The sequence below is a fragment of the Convolutriloba macropyga genome, chromosome 11 (genome assembly GCF_964194025.1).
Source record: "Convolutriloba macropyga chromosome 11, txConMacr16.3, whole genome shotgun sequence".
Classification (NCBI taxonomy): Eukaryota; Metazoa; Xenacoelomorpha; order Acoela; family Convolutidae; genus Convolutriloba; species Convolutriloba macropyga.
The window spans coordinates 37,310,963-37,333,462 of record NC_134478.1 but is presented as its reverse complement, the minus strand read 5'-3'; the positions used below and the strand labels follow the sequence as shown (position 1 = coordinate 37,333,462).

Sequence of the window (22,500 nt, the reverse complement as noted above, 5' to 3'; positions counted from 1 at the left end):
CACGAAACCTGTTGAACGCACGAAAGTCTGGACATGAACGCACGAATGTCTGTTGAACGCGCGAAAGTCTGGACATGCACGCACGAAAATCTGGTGAACGCACGAAAGTCTGGACATGAACGCACGAAAATCTGGTGAACGCACGAAAATCTGGACATAGGCACTTTCCGTCTGGGACGGTCTGGAAATAGGAACTTTCCGTCTGGGACGGTCTGGACATATGGACTTTCGGTCTGGGACCTCAACCTGGGAAATCTTGGACAGGCGATTTTGAGAGGCATTTGATGTTTTGTCTGTAACATTAAATGTTATCAGATAGATCAAGTCTAGGAAAAACAATGAAATATACCAAGTGAAAAATTACTTTTTATTACCAAAATAGACAGAAATGTATTTTATAAATTAGGGCGCTTGTCAAATTTTCAGTTAATTTGAGATACAGCTTTTTAAATAGTTTTGAAAGTTTTGACAAAAACTGGAGCACGCGAAAAACGTTTAACAGGATGTGTGTCAGTTGTACGCTAAAATACCAACCTGATTGAAAATAATTACTCACAGTATCCTAATAGCACATCATTTCTCCCAACTAGTAAGTTTCTAATAATTGTGTCATAACTTTGAAATGTGTAAATCAAACTGTATGAGATTTTTTCTCCCTGACCTTTATCAAGACTTGTTCTTACAGAGCGTGATCAGTAAAAGCGAAAATGGATTTAAAATATATTAGAATACTGTTCAAATAAGACCTACGGCAGTCAAACCTTAGAGGCGATGGCGCTTCCGCCTGAGGCCAAGCTCGTTTTGCCGATGGATTCATAGAATTGTTTTATATTTCATATAGACACTGATACTGCTGTTTCGTGGTGCGTTTGAAAACAAATTTTTAACAAGGAGGCTCGGTAACGTGCGTACGCATATAATTTTCCGACCTCGCTCATCCACATTTTTGACTTAATTGGTTTCCAAATGACGAAGAGATAGAAAACTTTCAAAAACTTACAAATCGCTCCTTAAACAACCAATGGAATACAATAATGCCACCCTGCAGGGCCGATTAACGTTGTTGATAATATGATTACAGAAGAGACAATAATAAATATCAAACAACAAACAATATTTACAACCAAAACTCGATTTCTAAAATAAAATTATATCAAAATCAAACTCGCATCAGATAAAACCTAATATAAACAATTTGACCTACACAGCATTAGAAACAATATGGGTACTGTCCTCAATGCGACTGGTTAATAGGTTTGACAAAAAAGAGCAAAGAGGTACGAAGTTTGAAAATAAATTTCTATATTTGAAAAGAACTAGTTTCACTGAAATCCCTAAGATGTTCATTTATATCTCAATGAGAAGCTATTGAGACATGTTATTTCCAATGTTCAATGGCAAAAAATTTCAAAGCCAATGGGACCTACTATTATTGTTATAAAATAAAAAGAGAACAAAAATCCTATAAAGTTAACAAATACGAAACAATCTCAAATATTTTGAAATCTCGTTGTAACAGTAGTAACAAAGCCGAGAAAAAAATGTTTGAAGTTAATACCGTTAAAGAAATAAATTATAGTTCACTTTAAACGGGTTGTGACTTGTTTTTACAGAGACTGAGCTAAAAATCGATCGAAAAATTAATTATAAATATGACGAAGCTCAAAAACCCAATTATGTTTTTAATACAATTTTTTTCAAAAGTCCTGACAGAATTAAGTTTTCAGCAAAGAGCAATGAATTAAGTTGCAATTGCTCAGGAATCCTATTGAGCCTATTAATAATGACTAATTGACAAACCCATAAGAGAACAACAAATATATAAGGAAGCCAAATATTCAAACAGCTTTACGACATCACACTGTTCACGGCACTATATTTATAAAATGTTACCTAAAAGAAATGTAAATCTTCACTTTCTCTTCATTTTAACATCAAGGAGTCTGCCTTAAAAAAGACTATCTGGACATACAACAAAAAGAAACCCCTAATTGAACAGTATGGAAATTGCGAAAAGTTTTAACCAAGATAATGGTCGAAGCAATCAGACACAACGTATAACCAAGAGGGAAAAAAGGTTCGAATCAACAAAATCATTTGAGACTTTTAGTTAGTGATATTGAAATAAATGAAAGCAAGTGGATACAATTGAAAAAGAAAGTCATTAAAACAAACAGCTATGAACTGAAAAAATTACCTAGTTTGAGAGACAGAAAAGAAAAGACAGACATTGGCAAAAACAAAAAAATCCATAAAATTTTGCGAGATAAACGTCTCAGCCCAAAAACCATAAACTATTCGACAAAAACAGTCGAATTATGCCGATACGCTTTTTTGCAACGCTATTCATTTCACTACTATGCTTTCCTTCAATTGGACTAGTCAATATTTTGCTCAATTGACAAGGAATCAAAATAAACTCTTAAAATATGCATTTATGCTCAAAAACAAAAAAAGGGAAAACGTTTAGTATCAAAACCAGGAGACCATTAGATGAAGATAAACCCGTATTGGACATAAATTTATAACTCACAGGTAATTGGTTTCAGCCCGTTATAAACCAGAATGCGCCCCAAATTGAAGGAAATGAGATAAAAATAGTCGCAAATTTCAAAAATTAACCAACATTTTTAAACAAAAAGATTCAAAGTCATAACGGACATTAGATAACAAATGAAAGAATTCAAAAGAATTGTCTAGGTTTAATCATAACTCTTGAAAAAATGCTGGATCTTTGACTGGGGACAATAAGCCGTTGGGCTACAAAAAATTACAAATGAAAACAAAACAAGAAGTACATAATTAGGTACAAAACCAATGAGGTACAAAACCAATTGGTCAAGGCCACAGAAATTAAGCCCCTAACTCTGAAACCGTAATATAATCTCGTTGTGCGTCGTTTTTTGTAATGGTATCTGTCATTAATTGAGCCCTGATTTAAAATTCTTGTAAGTGAAAAAAAGTTCACATAAAAAACATTTACATAGCGGAAATATTTTGAAAAAAGTTGCGCCTCAGTAAAATAATTTTTAGGGTAAGAATCCATGGCGCTATCAAGATCAGCCCAGAAGTAGTGGATAAAACAAGGGATTCAACCACCAGTAAAATTTGTCCCTTTCGCCTAACGCTAATCGCGCATACGGAATCGGGCCAAATTTTACTGTTTGTTGAATCCCTTGTTTTATCCACTACTATATTTTTGCTCTAAATTCAATAAAAAAATCAATTAAAATCAAATTTAAAAACAAAAGTAAAAAAATCAAAGCAAAACTTACATTTCACTCTTTATTCGGAGTGATCCCCAGTAGAAAAGATCGCTCTTTTTCGCTCTTAAAGAGTGAATCCCTCCTTCTTGGTATTTTTTTTATTTTTTTATACATTTTATTTCAAATTATCTATACTTTTGAATAAATTTATATTTTCTTTTACTTTTTTCTATATTTATTCCATTATTAATAAGAAATGATACAGAATTATAGTATTTACATGAACAACTATCAGTAAAACTGCTTCGCAGATCCTCTGTTTGGTTAATAACTAAAGGACTTACAGCTCTAGGACTTTGCCAACTAGGATTAATTGTTTTATCCGCGAAGCGGTTACACCGATCAGTTATATTTCTACTAAATCCTCTAGTCAATTCTATGTCTGGATGTTGTTTCTTTACATGAGCCCGTATCCCATCATATCTCACAACAGAAGTACAATACGGACAATTAACTTTAGCTGAAGTACAACTTCTACATGTATACTTACCCTCATCAAAATTATTTAGTGGTTTTATAGAATTACACTTATTACATCATCTAGTTAATACTTCTGAGCTGGGGTTAAGGTTAGGGTTAGGGATAAGGTTAGGGTTAGGGTTGGGGATAAGGTTAGGGTTAGGGTTGGGGTTAGGATCTGAGTTAGAGTTATAGTCATAGATAGAACCAGAACCAGAACTAGAGCTAGAACTGGGGTTAGAACCAGAACCAGAACTAGAACTAGAACTAGAACTAGGGTTAGAACTAGAGTTAGAATTAGGGTTAGAACTAGAACTAGGGCTAGAACTAGAATTATAATTAGAATTAGAACTAGGGTTAGAACTAGAATTAGAACTAGAACTAGATTCATTTTTTAAAGAACAACCCCACGGGGAAAAATCATTAGCACAAATACCACTTAATATTATATTACATTTATCACATACATTTATCAGTTTTATCTTTATGAAATGATTCATAATGATATTTTCAAACAGCAAGGTTTCCACATTTATAGTTACTCTCTAAACTTTGTAAAAGCATTTTTAATAGATAAAATTATCAGTAAACGAGCTTTGCTCGTGGTTCTCCAACGAACTTTGTTCGTGGTGCACCAAACTACTCAACGGAGTTGTTTTGCAAATTTGCAGATAATATTAGCTATGCTGTAGAATCGGTGTACAAACTTTGTGGATAATATTTAGCCATGATTTCAATTAAACCTTTAGTATTATCTTTAGATAGGATACACTCTGCTAAATATTTATTTCCTAAAGTATTGAGTGTATTAGTTCTACATCTCTTATCTAAGATCAAATCAAGGTCTAATTTTTTTATCTTTAACAATATTTATAATCTCTTCTCTAAATTCTTCATTATTTATATATAGTTTGTTTAAAAACTTTCCTCCCTTTCTATTCAAAATTCCCATCTCTTCATTGACGAAGTCACAGTTACACTGATCATTATACGAACTTTGTTCGTGGTTTACCAAACTGCTTTCCTGATAGGTCTTCGACCATGTTTCACTATCAGTATAACTGCTTCGTGTTTCACCTTCCAACTCTACTCCAAATCCAACTTTAACTAATGTATTTACTCTACTCAACATTGTGCTTGCTCCCATTGCTACAGTTCCAGCATTTCTTGATATTGAATCAGGATAAAAACAATTAAATATAAATAAACCTGTGCCTATAATTCCACCAATATTTGATAAAATTTTCATACCCTTTCCCTTAATCATCTCTTTTGTTAAAACAACATTCTGAATTTTAATATTATTTAAAGTAAGAAGTTTATTAAAATAAAACTGATAATTATCATGATTAATAACATTTCTATCTGTTGCATTAATCAATAGTGGTTTCATATATGCTATAAGTTTATTTAAATCTTCTCTTTCTAAATCATCTTTTAAACTAAGAGCTTTTAAATCAAGGAAACCAACTCTTGAATCGTATATCATTGTTCTATTACTACTAATAATAATAAAAGTATTTTCCTTTTTATTATATTTATTTATACCATAACGAAGTTCATCTAACCTTCCATCTGTACAATTATAATAGTTACTATTTAATTCACTAATTATTTTTTTGAAGTCATGTTCACATTTATACATCTCATTAAAGTTTTTAAATAGGTCAGGTCCATTATAAGTTAGTAAATAAATAGTATCACAACTCATTCTTGCTGTATTAATTATTTGAGCTGGTTTATGACACTTTACAATCATTTGAATATTATAATGTCTACTTTCAGTAAAATAATAACCTATATCCTTATTTAACCTATCACCTATATCATCAAGTACTATTACACAATTTTGAAATTTATGCATATTTTTTTTGTGATCATATTTATATCACATTTATTAAACCCAGTATAAAAAATATTAGACTAAGGATCTATCCAGTCTATGTCTTCTTTACACACTATAACTATAATTTTAGCTTGATCTTGAATTTGATCTCGATCTTGATCTTGATCTTGATTTTGGACTGAGTATAATTTTAAATATTGTCTAATAAAATATGTTTTGCCTGTACCAGTTCCACCATAAACAATAGTATGTAATGGTGACTTTTCATATTCAAATCTAACTAGACTCCTATTCATAAATCCACCAAAGCTTTATTCTAGTTTTGTATATTTACTTGGTATTGAATCATATATTATATAAACAATCCAATTATAATAATAAAAATAAAAACTGCACTACCTGTTTCCATTTTTATATAATAAATATAGATTTGATTTAGATTCTGACTTAGACTTAGACTTAGACTTATAATTAGACTTATTTAATAAATTTATGGTATAAAAATGCTCATCCTAACTTTTGAGGAATTCAATAATAAACTTAATATTGGTAATAATGCTATGAGTGATATCAGAATAAAAGATATAGGTAAAGATATAAGTCTAACACCAATTGAGATTGTAATGAGAGATGATAAACCAGAAATGGTAAGTGAACCTAACTCTAACATTATTGTAAATCTACATCCAACTGAAGGTACACATTGCATTTTAGTTGTAAGAAGAGAAGGTGGTCCAACCCCACCATTATTCCTGGAAGAATTTGTTGATCTAGGCTCTAAGGAGAGAATACAACAATTTGATGAATCTTATTGTGGGGCTTATTGTTTATATATGATATATCTTATTGATAGAGGTTTTCTAATTAAAAGTGCTTTGAATATTCTAGTTAATCAATGTAAATATCCAGGAAAATATAATGAGTGTTTTTGTTTAAGTTGTAATGTTAATCAGGGAACCTGCTTCGCAGATGATAATGATAATGATAATGTTAATGATAATGATAATTTTAATGATAAGGATAATGTCATTGATAATGATAATTATAATGATAATGATAATGTTATTGATCTACGAAGTAGCTTTGCTAATAATGATAATGTTAATGATAATGATAATGATAATGATAATGTTAATGATAATGTTATTGATAATGTTAATGATAATGATAATGATAATGATAATGATAATGATAATGATAATGATAATGATAATGATAATGATAATGATAGTGATAATGATAATGATAATGACAATGATAATGATAATGATAATGATAATGATAATGATAATGATAATGATAATGATAATGATAATGATAATGATAATGATAATGATAATGATAATGATAATGATAATGATAATGATAATGATAATGATAATGATAGAGATAATTTTATATATCTATTTGATGAAAAATATCAAAGGAGTAAATCTAATAGGAAGAGCAATAGTAATAGCTTGAGTAATAGTCCTACTAATAATATCCGTGAAGCGGTTTCACCGATATCTGTAAACATAAATGATGATCTATGTTCATTGCTAAATGATGACGATATAATTACTGAAGTATAATGTATAATATCTGGTCCTAGTGAATGTATACTTATACTTTGATAAGCTATACATCATTGGACCTACTGGTGATCAGTACCATGGTATAGAAAGAATAAACCCAAAAGCAGATGTTGAATTTATTAAAGATATAAAAGATTTACCATCTCCCGATAAACTACCCAAAGACTTAAAGAAACTAATGATATTCGATGATGTTAGAGCCAAAGAACCAGTTATTAATGAATACTTTTGTAGAGGTAGACATAATAATTGCAATATGATATATCTTAATCAAAACCTGTTCTCTCTGGATAGGCAGAGTGTTAGAGAGAACTGTAATATATTTATTTTATTTGAACAGAGAGGTAAAGTCTCCATATCTATATATCAAGATTTCTTTAGTAATGTTGAACTTAGTTATAATGATTTTGCTAATATATGTAATAAGGTATGGAAAGAGCCTTATAATTATATTGTCATTGATATAACTAAAAATAAAAATAGTAATGGTAAACTAAGAATTAATTGGGATAGGAAAATTTTGTAGTTTAGTTTAATTTAAGTCAAAGATTATGATTAAGATAAAGATAAAGATAAAGACTAAACTAGATGTAAAGTAAAACTTAATACAACGCCATTAAAGTCTATAGGTCTTCCATGCTCATCTTTAATATGAAATTCAATATATTCTGTTCTATCTTTAATTACATTTTGATATAAGATATTAGTTGGTATAATATTTATCAAGTAACCTGGTGGTTCAGTTAGATTAAAAGTATATAGTATGTCTGTATCTTTACCATTATCTTTAGCTCCAGATATCACATTACAATGAATGTTAATAGTACTAAAACCCATAATATCAATAATTTTCTGAGATTTATATCTTCCTTTTTTATAAATTATTCTTCTAAATCCTAGTAATGAGGCTAGTGAGTTTTCTATATCAAAGCTGAGTGCTCCTTGTTTTATTTCCATTAAACATTTCATCGTATTCTTATCAGGCTCTATTATAACATTACCATCAGTTTTTTCTTTTATTAATTCTGCTATATCAGTTAACTCATATGCTCCCGGTGTAATAGTTGAATATAGCAATGGGTTTCCTTTATAATTATAATTAAGTATAGATGTAATGTTTGGGCTTGAGGTAGAGATAGGATTAAGGTTAGGGTCAGAGCTAAGAGCCTGAAGTAAAGCTTCATCATCTTCTATAACAGCACTAGCATATAAGAAATGATTATTTCTCCTATTCACATTAAACACTGAATTATAAACAGATAATCTAATTAAACCTAGTTTTGTTGTATTAAGTATAGGTTCACTAAAGTTAAACTTTTCTGTTGGTTTTATCATTCTAAAGTTAAGTGTATGCTCTTTTTTAGTTTTAGTTAAAGCTTCGTGTATATTTTGTAGTTCTCTTAACATTAAACTATCGGTGAAACCGCTTCGTGAATCAGTCATTTTTTTATCTAATAAAAATGGATTTTAATTTGGATACAACTTATGGTTATAATAAAGATATACATAAAAGTAGGATTATAAAATATAAACCAAATAATCTGGCAACAATGAATACGGTTAATACTAACATTAATATCATATTCAATAGAGAATAGAATCACTTAAATTTGCGTGATTCATATCTAGAGATAGAGTTTGTTGTATCAGATAATGGTGGTGGTGTATTTGCTAATGACGCTATTATCAGATTAGTTAATTATGGTATGGTGGAATTGGTTAGTTCAATTAAGCTTGAAACTAGTGGTGGTAGGACTATTGAATATATAGATCATTGTCATCCTAATCTATTGATGTATAAGTTATTAACTAGTACTGATGATGAATATGAGTGTGGTTTTGTTAGAAATCAAGGCAATAGAGATAGTCAACTTGAAGGTGACCATATTGCTGCACAACAAGGACATATGTATATGATGATTAAGATGAGTGATCTATTTGGTTTCGTCAATGATTTAGAAAAGATTACATATGGTTTAGGATTTAAACTAATATTGAAAAGGAATAATAATGATAGAGCTCTATATAGAGTTAGTGCTAATCCTGGTGCAGTTGCCAATGATGGTAATATAGAAATTAAAGATATATCATGGTGTGTACCTAGTATTGATCCTAGTAATGATAATAGAATTATTGTGCAAAAGGGTTTAAGTAAAAAAAATAATGTAGACTTTAGTTATTATGAAAGAAAGACATTTTATAAGAATGTACCTAATGCTACTAACTTCTTGTTTGATCTTGGTATGGAAAGTAGTGTGGAAAGACCACAATATATAATAGTTGGTTTTGAAAATAATACTGTTAATGAACAAACTCATGATGCAAGTACATTTGATATAATGATTGTTACTGAATGTTATTGTAAGATTGTGAGTTTTATCCTGAGGATAGAATGAATATTAATTATGGTACTAATAATTATAATGAGGCTTTTAAAGAATTGTTAGCTTTAATAAAGACTATAATGGGCTACCACAATATAAAACCATATATAAATCATAGAACATTCAAAAGTAATTATAGAATATATGTATTTGATACTAGATATCAAAGGGATCATATAGGTCCACAACCGATACAACTTAACTTCAAATTTAGTGCTGCAGTTGCAGATGTTATATGTCATGCATTAGTATTAACTAGAAAGGTTATTAGTGTGAATAGTGATGGTAATAAGATGGTTGATATAATATCATAGATATAATTTAAGTCATAGATATAATTTAAGTCATAGATATAATTTAAGTCATAGACTTAATTCTAGCGATAATTATAATTTTAGATATAACTCTAGCAATAATTATAATTTTAGATATAACTCGATAGTTTATAATTATAGTATAATATAGTTATTGTTATAATTATATACATAACCATATACTTATACTTATACTTATAGCTAGTCAGATTCAATTGTTACTCTTGTTAATACCTAACTATTTCTTATTAGTATTAACAAAACTTTTAGCATAAATAATGTCTAATTTTTTTTTATTCTCTAGAGCCAAGCCTCTAGCTTCAAGCTTAATCTTAGCCTTGGGCCTAACCTTAGGCTTAGGCTTAATAACAACAAGAAATTATACTTTTTAACTTCCATTATTTTTTATATGTAGAAATGAGTCTTTTAAATAAGTTCAAAACTAATTCATATTGTGTTGGAGGTAGACATTATAGCGGTACTTTTAATATAAGAGGAGCCATTACTTCAAAAGGTACTAAAATGTTAAAAGGTAATTGTGTTTTATGTAGAAGGAATAAATCAATGACAGTATCTGATGCAACAATAGAAGCTGAGGGATTGAAAGATTTCTTCAAAAGTGTTGGTAAAGCTACGGTTAACTTTGGCAAGAAAGTTGCTAATAATCCAGTCAGAGCATTAGAAACAGCAAGTAAAATTTGAAGTGCAGCTGCAAGTAGAAACCCTAAAGCAGCTCTAGCGGCTACACCTGATTTAATTAAATTTGCAACTACTCGTGAAGGTATAAAGGTAGTACAAAAAGGTAGAGGGTTATACTTAGGTACAAAGAAAAGATAATTATTTGATTATGATTATGATTATGATTATGATTATGTTTATATCCATGATTTTATCCATGATTATAATATGTTTATGATTATGTTTATAGCTATGATTATGATTATATATTTATCGATCGGTGTAACCGCTTGGCGGATAAATATTAAAACTAATATTATTATTACTAAACACATTGTTATTACTAAGCACTAATATCTTTAATCTAAAAAAATACTCAGCTTGTTTTTCTTATTCGTCTTATAATCCTCATATAATTTAACAAATTCATTATACTCATCATTATCTATTTTATTATCATTCATTGATTTAGTATATAGTTTATTAAACTTATCACTAAACTGTTTACTTAAAATATACATTTGTGAATATTTTATAATTTTATTTCTAATTTTAGTTTTAATTGTTTTTGATAATGAAACACAAACAGTTGCTGTAGCAAAAGCTGTTGGTATAGAATAAGCTAATCCTATACCTGTTAATGAAACTCATGTTGTTGTTGCAGTTGTTGCTATTGATGATAATACTATTTCTGTTATCTCAGCTATGTTAAAATAATTCTTTTATCTACTTAACTTCTTATTATAGTTATTAGTTTCAGTTTCATAATAATTTCTAATATCTTTTATAATGTTAATATTGTTGGTAAATTTATTATTAGCTTGAATCTTTTCGTTGATGTATTGTTCATTAACGGTTGACAAGTTGGGATATAGTAATCTCTCACTCGGTGCTGTTGGATTGGTCATTGCTTTGCTTATTTTCATTAGTAAAAATTCTTTCTATTTCTTTCATTATATCTTCTTGATTAAAACTATAATGCATCTCAAGTCTGTCTTTCTCTTTATCATCAAGTAACTTACTTTTTAAAAGTATAGCAATTATATATTGTACTATATCACCTCTAAGAGATTTATTGTATTCTTTCATTTCTCTCAGACCGTTAGTAAACATTTCATCTAAGTGTTTGTTAGTTATATTCTGATTAAATTTATTATTATCAAATTCTTGCTTTAATTGATTATATTTAGAGATAGTATCTGCAGCAAATTTATTACAAAACTTAACAGTATTTCTGACTTCATCTGTTGATTCAATAAACTCATTAATTAGTTCTTCATTAACTTGTGTTTCATTTAGTTGTAATGATTTAGTTGTAACTTTATCAAAGTCACCTTTTTTTAGTTCAGTTATGTTTCTACTTAAAATGTTTATTTTATTAGGATAATAAGTTATTGTCACAATACTCTTTATTAACAACATCTTTTTCATCTCTAGGAGGACGAACATTTGTAATTTTATTAGGATAATAAGTTTTTAGGATAATAAGTTATTGTCACAATACTCTTTATTAACAACATCTTTTTCATCTCTAGGAGGATGAACATTTGTAATTTTATAGGTATCGTTCATATCAATATCATCATTTTCTTCTAGGAATAACCCACGAGCCTTACTTAGTGTTAAGTTGTTTCCATTCCCTATATGACGTTTCGCTTGGTTAAATCTATTTCTTGTCATTATTTATATTAAGAATTGTATTTAATGATTCCATAACCTTATTATTAGATTCAAAATCAAACTCGGATTTCAATAATTCCTGTTCATAATATTTAACTTCTATTATCTCTCCATTATTATCTTCTATTTTATATGTTGGTGGATATTTTTTTAGAACTTCATTCACTATAAACAATTCTCTATTCCAATTAGAAGTGTAACCTTTAGAGAAGATATTACGTTTATCTGCATTTCTAACATAATCACCAACTTTAAATTTTGGTGTTGCTTTGGTAGAATTAACATAGTATTTAACTTTATCAGGATTATTAGAAGCGTCAACTGGTGTCATATTAATTGTTGAGTGAATGTTATTGTTATATGTTAAAACATCATCATTTAATATATTTACCCAATTACCATCACCGTTGATGAACATTGGTTTATTTATTATGTGTAATAATGTTCTATTAAATCTCTCTATAAACACAGCCTTTAAATCACTAAAAGTAGAATATAGCTCTATCCCTGAAGCGGCTTTGCCGGTTCCATATTCTTTTAGTAAAGATTTTTTTATTGTAAAACTCACTACCTCTATCTACCCATAACTTTTCTGTTTTCTGGTTTTCTAGGTTCAGAGCCACCTTGTGGATGTTCACTTAATAGTATTTTAAAACCATTAGTTATAGATAAACCAGATTTATTCTTTAATGAAATAGCCCATGCATATTTTGTGAATATATCTATAACTGTTAATATAAACTTATAATTATTATTGTATTTACTTAGAGATGACCTATCAATTAAATCAGCTGACCATGTTTCATCTTTATATAGTGGTATTATTCTTTGTCTTTTAAACTTTGTTATTTGAGGACTGAATACTTCTTTAGCTAGTTATTGTTGTTGTTTTTCTAACATTCTATTTATGGACATAGTCATCTGTGAAGCAGGTTCCCTGATGACGTAGTCATGGTTTCAACTATTTACCATAATTTAAAACAAAATTATCTAGTTGGTTTTGATTAATAATATTCATAGATAATAGTTGCTTAGATATATCTAGCATTTCATCATATAACCCATCATGACCAGCTTTTGTTTCTAGTATTAATAAGTCTAGTCTTTCTACTAAATTATTTGGGTTGCCATTTAATCCCCTGCCAAATATATCATCTCTTACCTCCATTATACGTTTTATTGTTCTATATCTAGCGCTTTTCTTATCCCCTTTTCCCAAATCATATCTAATATCCTTTAAAAACCTTTTATTTTTGTTTTCATCTTCCTCAACCTTATCATCATATGTTACATTTGATTTAGTAAGAAAATCAGTAAATCCTTCTGAAAACTCATATACATTATCCCTAACTAAAAATGCACCCTGCTCTAGAGTTATATCAACACCATTCGTTTTATATCTCCTACTAGGTAAGTCTACGAGTTCTAATTTTAATTGAGGATTAGTTTGAGCTCCCATGTCATGAAGAAGTTTGGCTGTTTTTGTATCAACATAAACTGGTGCTATATCTTGAGTCCCCTTTAACGTTTCACCAATCTTGGAAGCAGTTTCATGAACCCGAGAAGCGGTTTCACCCATCTGCAAAGCAGTTTCATTAAATTGGGAACCAGCTTGCTCGATCTGCGAAGCAGTTTCACCAATCATCTTAGTTTGTTTATCTATCTCTTGATTTTGCCAATCTATTGCTCTAATGTTTGTTCACCTAATGCTAGATTCCGTTCAGTGTTTTCATTTATCTGCGAAGCAGTTTTACTGATAGTTTTAGTTAAAGGATCGAATAACTCTTCTATTTCACCATAATATTCTTGTTGTTTTAATTTATCTTCTAATCTATTTCTTCTGTTTTGTTTTTCTAGATTGTTTAATTCTATAAGTTTATCTAGTTTAGTCATTTTATATGTATTGAAAAATTATAATAAGAGTAAAGAATGGATAATGAAAACAGCTTCTCTCTTAATCTAAAAAGATGTTAAGCTTGTAAAAGACATTGTTATACTATAGATGAGTTTATTGATCATATTAAGGAACCAAATCATGATGATTTAATAATTTCAACTTATTCTAAATATTTAGATGGGGCTAAGAAGATAATAAAATTTCTAGAACATAATAAAAAAATAATAGCTGGAGCTACACTATATGAGAATACAATCATGGGAGACATTATGGAAAAATATATGGCTCAGATATTGATTTATAATATGCTAACTACCAACCATATGGATGTAATGAATGAATTAGGTCTATTATTTTTCGTTATAAAAATTAGCAAAGCTCGTTATATAATATAATAGCAACTTCAATTAACTTTCTATCATCATTAATGGTTAGTTCTAGAATATTATAAACCAGTAGGTCTTTGTCTCCATCTAATGATCTGCGAAGCAGTTTCACTGATGCTTGGTGGATCAATTTTAATAAATCTCTTTTGAATAGATATAGATTCTCATCATGAGGATAGCTTTTAAAATTATTTACATAAAATATTTTATCATCAAATGTGTTTAGACTTATCATACTTGTTTTTGTTGTTGTCATGTTATCACCAACTTTTTGTATTCTACATTCATCTACACTTCTCTCTATGTTATACATTAGTGCATTATAATACTCCTCTTGTATAGCATTGTTATAATTCTTTATTCCTTTATCTTTAGTTTTATTGGGGTAATCTTTAAAGCTATATGTCCCTGGTGTTAGGGCCACAAACTCTTCTATGATCTTACTTCCCATTTCATGTTTGAATTTACCAGGAACTTTATTATTTGTTTTGATTGCAGGCTCTAGATTACTTAAATCCATGTGTTCATTGTCGACATTACCTTCGGTAAAACTTAATACAAAACTATCAGTATCCATGTAATGGAGTTGTAGATCTTTGAGAGATGGTTGAAGAATATAATAGAATACATCATACATGTGTAATTTGCTTAATTCTAAGATGTTGGTTTACTTACACTTTTGATTATCTTTTCTTCATCTTGCAAGAACTTGCTTTGAAAGAAGTGTAGAGGATTCATGCACATTCTTCCATATGATGAGTTATTCATTAATTTCATTACATCCTTTTCTGCTTCAGTTTTAGCTGTTGCTATTTTATTTGTATTGTTTTGTATATAATCTCTACATATATAATCTTGTTTAAATTTAATTACTCTATGTATTTTTGTTACTTTTACTCCCATCTTAACATAGAACTTTAACATCCTATAATGAACCATATATTCTGTTTTGTTGTTTTGGTCTAAGATTAATTTTTCTGATCTGCGAAGCAGTTTCACTGATGCTTGGTGGATCAATTTTAATAAATCTCTTTTGAATAGATATAGATTCTCATCATGAGGATAGCTTTTAAAATTATTTACATAAAATATTTTATCATCAAATGTGTTTAGACTTATCATACTTGTTTTTGTTGTTGTCATGTTATCACCAACTTTTTGTATTCTACATTCATCTACACTTCTCTCTATGTTATACATTAGTGCATTATAATACTCCTCTTGTATAGCATTGTTATAATTCTTTATTCCTTTCTCTTTAGTTTTATTGGGGTAATCTTTAAAGCTATATGTCCCTGGTGTTAGGGCCATAAACTCTTCTATGATCTTACTTCCCATTTCATGTTTGAATTTACCAGGAACTTTATTATTTGTTTTGATTGCAGGCTCTAGATTACTTAAATCCATGTGTTCATTGTCGACATTACCTTCGGTAAAACTTAATACAAAACTATCAGTATCCATGTAATGGAGTTGTAGATCTTTGAGAGATGGTTGAAGAATATAATAGAATACATCATACATGTGTAATTTGCTTAATTCTAAGATGTTGGTTTACTTACACTTTTGATTATCTTTTCTTCATCTTGCAAGAACTTGCTTTGAAAGAAGTGTAGAGGATTCATGCACATTCTTCCATATGATGAGTTATTCATTAATTTCATTACATCCTTTTCTGCTTCAGTTTTAGCTGTTGCTATTTTATTTGTATTGTTTTGTATATAATCTCTACATATATAATCTTGTTTAAATTTAATTACTCTATGTATTTTTGTTACTTTTACTCCCATCTTAACATAGAACTTTAACATCCTATAATGAACCATATATTCTGTTTTGTTGTTTTGGTCTAAGATTAATTTTTCTGATCTGTGAAGCAGTTTCCCTGATCTTGCTTTACTTTTCTTTCTTTGTCGGTATCCCAATTCATTATCATTTATCTTTCTTTTAATAGGCATTAGTGCTAACTGTTCTGTTCTCTCTTTACATTCATTAGTATAATCAATATCACAAACTATATAGTAACCATGATCACTATCATCTGGAGTATTCAATATTGTATCGAGGAACCCGCTTCGCGGATCTAGAGTAGTAGTAGTAGTAGTAAACTGGAAGTCCTTATAAGGTAACTTTTGCATCATTGCATAACCATATAGGTTGTTTGCGTCTATGTACCATATATTTCTATTAATAACTTTTTCATTAGTATCTGCGAAGCAGGTTCCCTGATTAGTATTAGTATTAGTACTAGTATTAGTATTAGTATTAGTATTAGTATTAATATTAGTATTAGTATTAGCATTAGTTTTATCATTAATATTAGCACTAGTATTAGTATTACTAATATTTATATATCTATCAACCATTATTCAGCATATACCACCTCTCTTTGCTCCAACAAAATCATCTAGCATTTGTTTATCTTGTAATGTATCTAATGTTACACCACTTGACAGTAACCAACAATCAAAACTATAACCCGGGAGACTAACGTAATGTAGTGGACTGAGCTTGAATTCTTTCATACTTAGTTTAACATATTCATTCATGCAGTAGTCTAATATTTCCACATCATTCTGTAAATACTCTATAGTTAGATCTTTTCCAGTTTTATGACTGTTTTCATTATTAAAGTTATCTACTTCTTCTTGTGTTGGTAATTTATTATGTAGAGAGGATTTAAAGTCTTCTTTTTTTAGATTACCTATAAGATTATTATAGGAGTCTAAACCAAAGTATTCATATGGATATAATGTTTTAGTTTTACACCCATATATCTTTGCCATCTGATCTAGGGGCATAGCTAAGAAGTTATAACTATCTAAGAATTTAAGACAACCAATGCTAAACATCTTAGACTCACCACCAGCTAGTGGTATGTTATCTACTTTTCTTTTATCATTATTCTGTTTGAAGAGTTGACTGTATAGCAGATTGAAATCATAGCCAGAGCCATTATGGAATATTATTGGAATGAAGTTTTGTTGTTTGTATTTTAGATTACATATTTTACATGCTGGTCCTCTATATTTACCAGTTTCATGACAATGATCTCTTACTTTATTAATATATGTTTTACTGCAGGTATGACAAGTGTTATTAGTTTCATGATATAATTTATCTTCTTCTGTGAATATCATCTTTTCATTATGTTTGAAGTTATTCTCAGTTTCTATTTCTAACAGATCTCTAGCAAATCTTTTGATGCAGCCTAGACCGAAGTAGTGTTTGAAGTTACCTTGCCAGGTGTAACCCACAGCTATTGGAATATGTTCAGCTATTACATATTTACAATCATTAGTTGTGACATCGGTGAAACCGCTTCGCGGATCAACAATGCAACATTCTATATCGGCAGTTATAATATTTTTTTATATTCTGACGTTTGTGTTCATTTACAAAAGTAATATGTTTTTTCTTAGGACAAACAATCTCTGGTTTGAATGAGGTGCTGCATTCGTGTTTATCATATTTAATTTGTGAGTTAAACCAATAGGTACTCCTATCACAATAATAAGATTTAATGTTGTTTTTATTTGGTCGTTCTAGCAAGGTTTCTATATTTTTTATTAGGGCACAGTGTTCTATTTGACCATTACTCCAAACTAGTATTCTTACATCTTTTCTATCTTTATCAAAATCATCCACTTGTTTAAACAATTCTGTTGTACCATTTCCACAAGGTGTGTATACCCAAATATTAATACTATACAATTTCTGTATTCTTATTACATAAGCAAAATCATCGTTATGTTGTTGTCTTGGTTCAATTAGTTTATCTTCATATTTACTTTCTCGAGTTGCATGGTGTGGGGCGGGATGTAGCCAAGCAGTAATAGTTAGTTGTAAGCAGTTGTATTTATAACTACGTATATTTAATATCGATTTAGAATTCTTGAGATCAGGAGGTAAATCTATATAACTACCAATAGATGCTTTAGTTGGTTCAATTTTTAACTGAATATTTCTTATTCCAAGAAACTCAAAATCATAACCATAACCTTCATATATTTCTTTTTTGAAATCTAGCCACCGATTGAAGTCCTCATATTCATATATTGCATTATTATTAATATAATCAGTATTGAAGAATATTTTAGTAGTTTTAACTTCTTCTTTGTTTCTCTTCTTATAATCACATTCAGCCGTGATCTTATATTTAAAACTCTTAACTTTGCGAAACTGGTAACAGTTTTTAATTTCTTCTAAAGAGTTATTAGTTGCTTCATCTATATCTTCAATGTAATTCCCACCTATATCAGTAATATAAAATTTTCTCATGTTCTGACTTGAGTTTATATCGAAGTCTTCTGTGTTTTCTAGATACTTACGATTATGACTATATGAATGAGTAGTTAGAGCTACTTTACTTCTAAATTCTTCATGACATTCTTTACATTCATATCCATGAAACGGCTTCGCCGATTTAATTCTGGTGTAGATATCCTCTTCAGTTTTAGTTTTAGGTTTGGTGGCTGGTTTAGTTTTAATAATATAATCATCTTCATCCGGATTATACACCCTCTCCAAGATTTCGTCTTCTTCAGATTCAAATATTTTTCTCCAAAAGTTCCTTATGTTTGAGATCGTATGATTGATGCCTGTATAAAGCTTTCTTTGATTCGAAGGATGAATTACAGACATCGCAGAAGTTTATGACACTAGTATTAGTTGGTTGAGACATGATGTATTTATTTAGGGAAATAATCAAAAAATAATTTTTCGAAAAATGAAAATGAAATGCAATAAATGCATAAATAAACCTTGGAAAGAATGTTGTAATAATTGTAAAGAATTAGAATATTCTTGTTATGTATGTAAAGATATGGTTTAGGTTAAAGATTATATAGAACATTTGGGATATCATTATTCTGATCCTGATCAATATCTAACGTGTAGTATGTGTAATGTTTATAAACATATATCATTTTATAGATTTAGAAATAGGAAATGTAGACTATGTATTTATCTTCATAGATATAGATATGATCACACTAAAAATCAATTCAGAGAGCATGTTTATAAGTATAATATTCAAGAAGACATAGAAAAACACTAATCAGTGTGTTTCCAACGATCTCATTGTTTTTTGACTGTATACCCATCACAGTGTGTCCCATATACAATCTCACAGCAGGGATCATCCTTTTTAAGAACTGTGAATTGGTTTTTTTTTGTCTCACTTAGTTTCATAGTAATTCATCAATGTCGGGGGACGTTCACTGGAGTCAGTGATGAAGGAACCCCATAGCTTCCGTTTGCTAAAGCAACTTAACTAGACTTGATGATTTAACCACTACGCCAAGTGAGACAGAAAGTTTTTGTTTTAGATTAATTAAATATTGATTAGGGGATATATGAAAATTTTTATTATTTTAATATTTCTTTCAATTTTTGTTCAAGTTTTTTCGCAAGTTGGTTTTACGTGCTTTTTACACGGTCTCATCTGGGAAGCAGTTTCACTGATTAGTTTTATACTAGTATCTGGGGACGTCCACCGGAGTCGGTGGGGATAGAACCCAAACTATCGGTGAAACCGCTTCACGGATCCGTCTGATAACAAATAATTAACAGCTTAACTCTGTACTAGTGGTTTGCACTAAGTGAGACAAGAAATGATAGATTTAAAATATAAAAGAAGTGAATATAGAGCTAATATATAGTAGTGGATAAAACAAGGGATTCGACAAACAGTAAAATTTGGCCCGATTCGACATGCGCGATTAGCGTTAGGAGAAAGGGACAAATTTTACTGGTGGTTGAATCCCTTGTTTTATCCACTACTCCCAGATGGTGCTGCGCGTCTAACAAAAACTCATCTGTTCAAATGGTTGCAAAACAGATCAGTTCTTTTCAAAATTTTTCAGTTTGTCAAAAAAAATGCATTCTTTATATTTATTGAGTTTGAATTTGCAAAAAAACTGGCTAAATTGTAACTTCAAAAAACCTTCAAAACCAGTTATTGCACAACTAGCTCATTTCTCAGCTTAAAAAGAATATGACTGCAGTTTTAAGGTATCTGCTTCCAGCAAATTTAAAGCAAGTCGGCTAAAAAGCAAATTTGGTCCAAATTTTGGTCCCAAAGTCGAATTTTGAAAAATTTAGCATAAATTCTAGCGCCTAAAAACTCAAATCGAACAATTCAGCAACCCTCCTCTATCTTTAGAGATAAAATTAATAACACTACAGTTATCAATTTCAACAAATTTTAGCAAAATTGACAAAAGTTAGGTCAAAAACACCGAAAATGTGAAAACAAACGGCTGAAAGACGTCAAATATTCACAAAACTTTAATCCTCCATAACTCCCTATAAAAGGCGAAAATTGAAAAAATCTTTTATCAATTCCATATTCTACGCTGGACGGGTTTTCAATGATACCACTCACAACTCTCTGCGATGATTATATCGATCTGCCAAAATTGTCTGAACGAAAAAAAACCCATTTGAGTATATAGTTCCTCCCCCACTAAAGTGGGTCGGCACAACAATTGACTTGACAATTATACTGAAAAAATAAAGGAGAACAATCTTACCTTGGTTCAGTTTGTGGCAACGATTAATCGTGCTTGAAATAGTCATGCAATTTATTTCTATGGTTCTATGGTCAACGGTGATGCTCATCTTGTCTACTTGAGCGGCGGTTTAACAAAAACGAACAGCGTGAAATTTAGTTATAGTTTGACTTGCAATAAATTTATCAAAGAGGTTGCGTTAAAGCGTTGTAAGATTTTTCCAAAAACTTTTCTCAGTTCAGATTTTAACACACAGTGGCGAACCTTTATTTATAAAAAGTAAGACAAATAGTGAAAACTTCATAATTTGCAGGTGACCTCTTGAGAGAGATAATCTCAGTATTAGTGATCCAGCTTTGCTAAATTGCTGCTTTTTATCAGCAGCAAAATTGTTGTATAATATAAAAGAAACTTAGTTTTGTACGGCTGAATGATAATGGTTAATTAGTATAACTAGTGATTATATTGGCTCACAACCAACCCAATAAGAAACAGTTTCTCCAAAATATTTTTATGAAGCTCTGTGCAATTTTCAACCCTACATATTTTTTGCTCTCTATCTGATGCTTCAGTTTAAAAAAAACACGCAAACAGTCAATTTTTTCTTAACCACGAAGCAAATAAAGCGGCAATCGTTTTATAGCTGCTTGGGCTGCGGGAAGTTTTTTTATGATCCAGTTAAAAAAAAACAAATTGTGGGAAAGAACAAAGACATTTTTTGTTCACAGGGCTGTGCGGATACGTTGCGGGACTTTATCGAGGAACGGACTCTGCTTCTGACTTTGGTGGCCACTATAGTTGCCCTTGCTCAGGTATCTATACATGATAACGACCATTTCCTGCCCGTGTTAACAATCAGTAGGCAGTTAAAAATTATTAACGTCAAATTGTCTTTCTTTTGAGAATTCTATTCGGTCCACCACGGTCCTTTTCATAAGTCGACCTCTCAACTGGGGAAGCACAAATTCTACACAGCTAAAAAGTCAATTGTATACTACTTCACAAGTGAGCTGACAAATTAAGCAACGCGCCGAATTATTCCCCTGAAAACATAGCGGCAGAGGCAAATTCCATTATTTTATTGATCTAACGGAGTTGATTCGATTGAATTTAGTTGCAATCCGAGAAAAACACACTTCAGAGAGTATGTTGGCATGCTACAACGATGTGTACTTTTGCATTTTTGTATATTTGTGGGTATATCAAATTTTGGGCGATATGTCACTGGTAGATATCAACCCTGCAAATCAAACACTTTTAATTTTAAAATCGTATCAAGATTGGTTGGTAGCTGCTGATGAATATTAGGATTCGTTTTATTTAGTTTTGCTGATGATATTAGACTAAATAGTACTCAAAGATACCTTGTTTGCATAATTTAGCTTTCAAACAGCTGCCGACTCCCATCAGTCTGGGCGTATCAAAAAAATGTTTAAAGAAAACTTTAAGATATAGAATATTTTCAATTTGTTCTGTGAGAAGGACAATTTTATATTTG

The 22,500-nt window shown here is 29.9% G+C and overlaps 1 protein-coding gene across 1 annotated transcript in view; it reads left to right on the top strand.

The window, feature by feature from the left end:
* LOC142349453 (tetraspanin-4-like) overlaps positions 1 to 22,500 on the top strand; it is a 68,060-nt gene that overhangs the window by 33,736 nt on the left and 11,824 nt on the right. Inside the window, exon 6 of the mRNA XM_075401029.1 lies at positions 21,731 to 21,814. Within this exon, the coding sequence (XP_075257144.1) occupies positions 21,731 to 21,814 (84 nt within the window). The remainder of the gene's footprint in view (positions 1 to 21,730; positions 21,815 to 22,500) is intronic.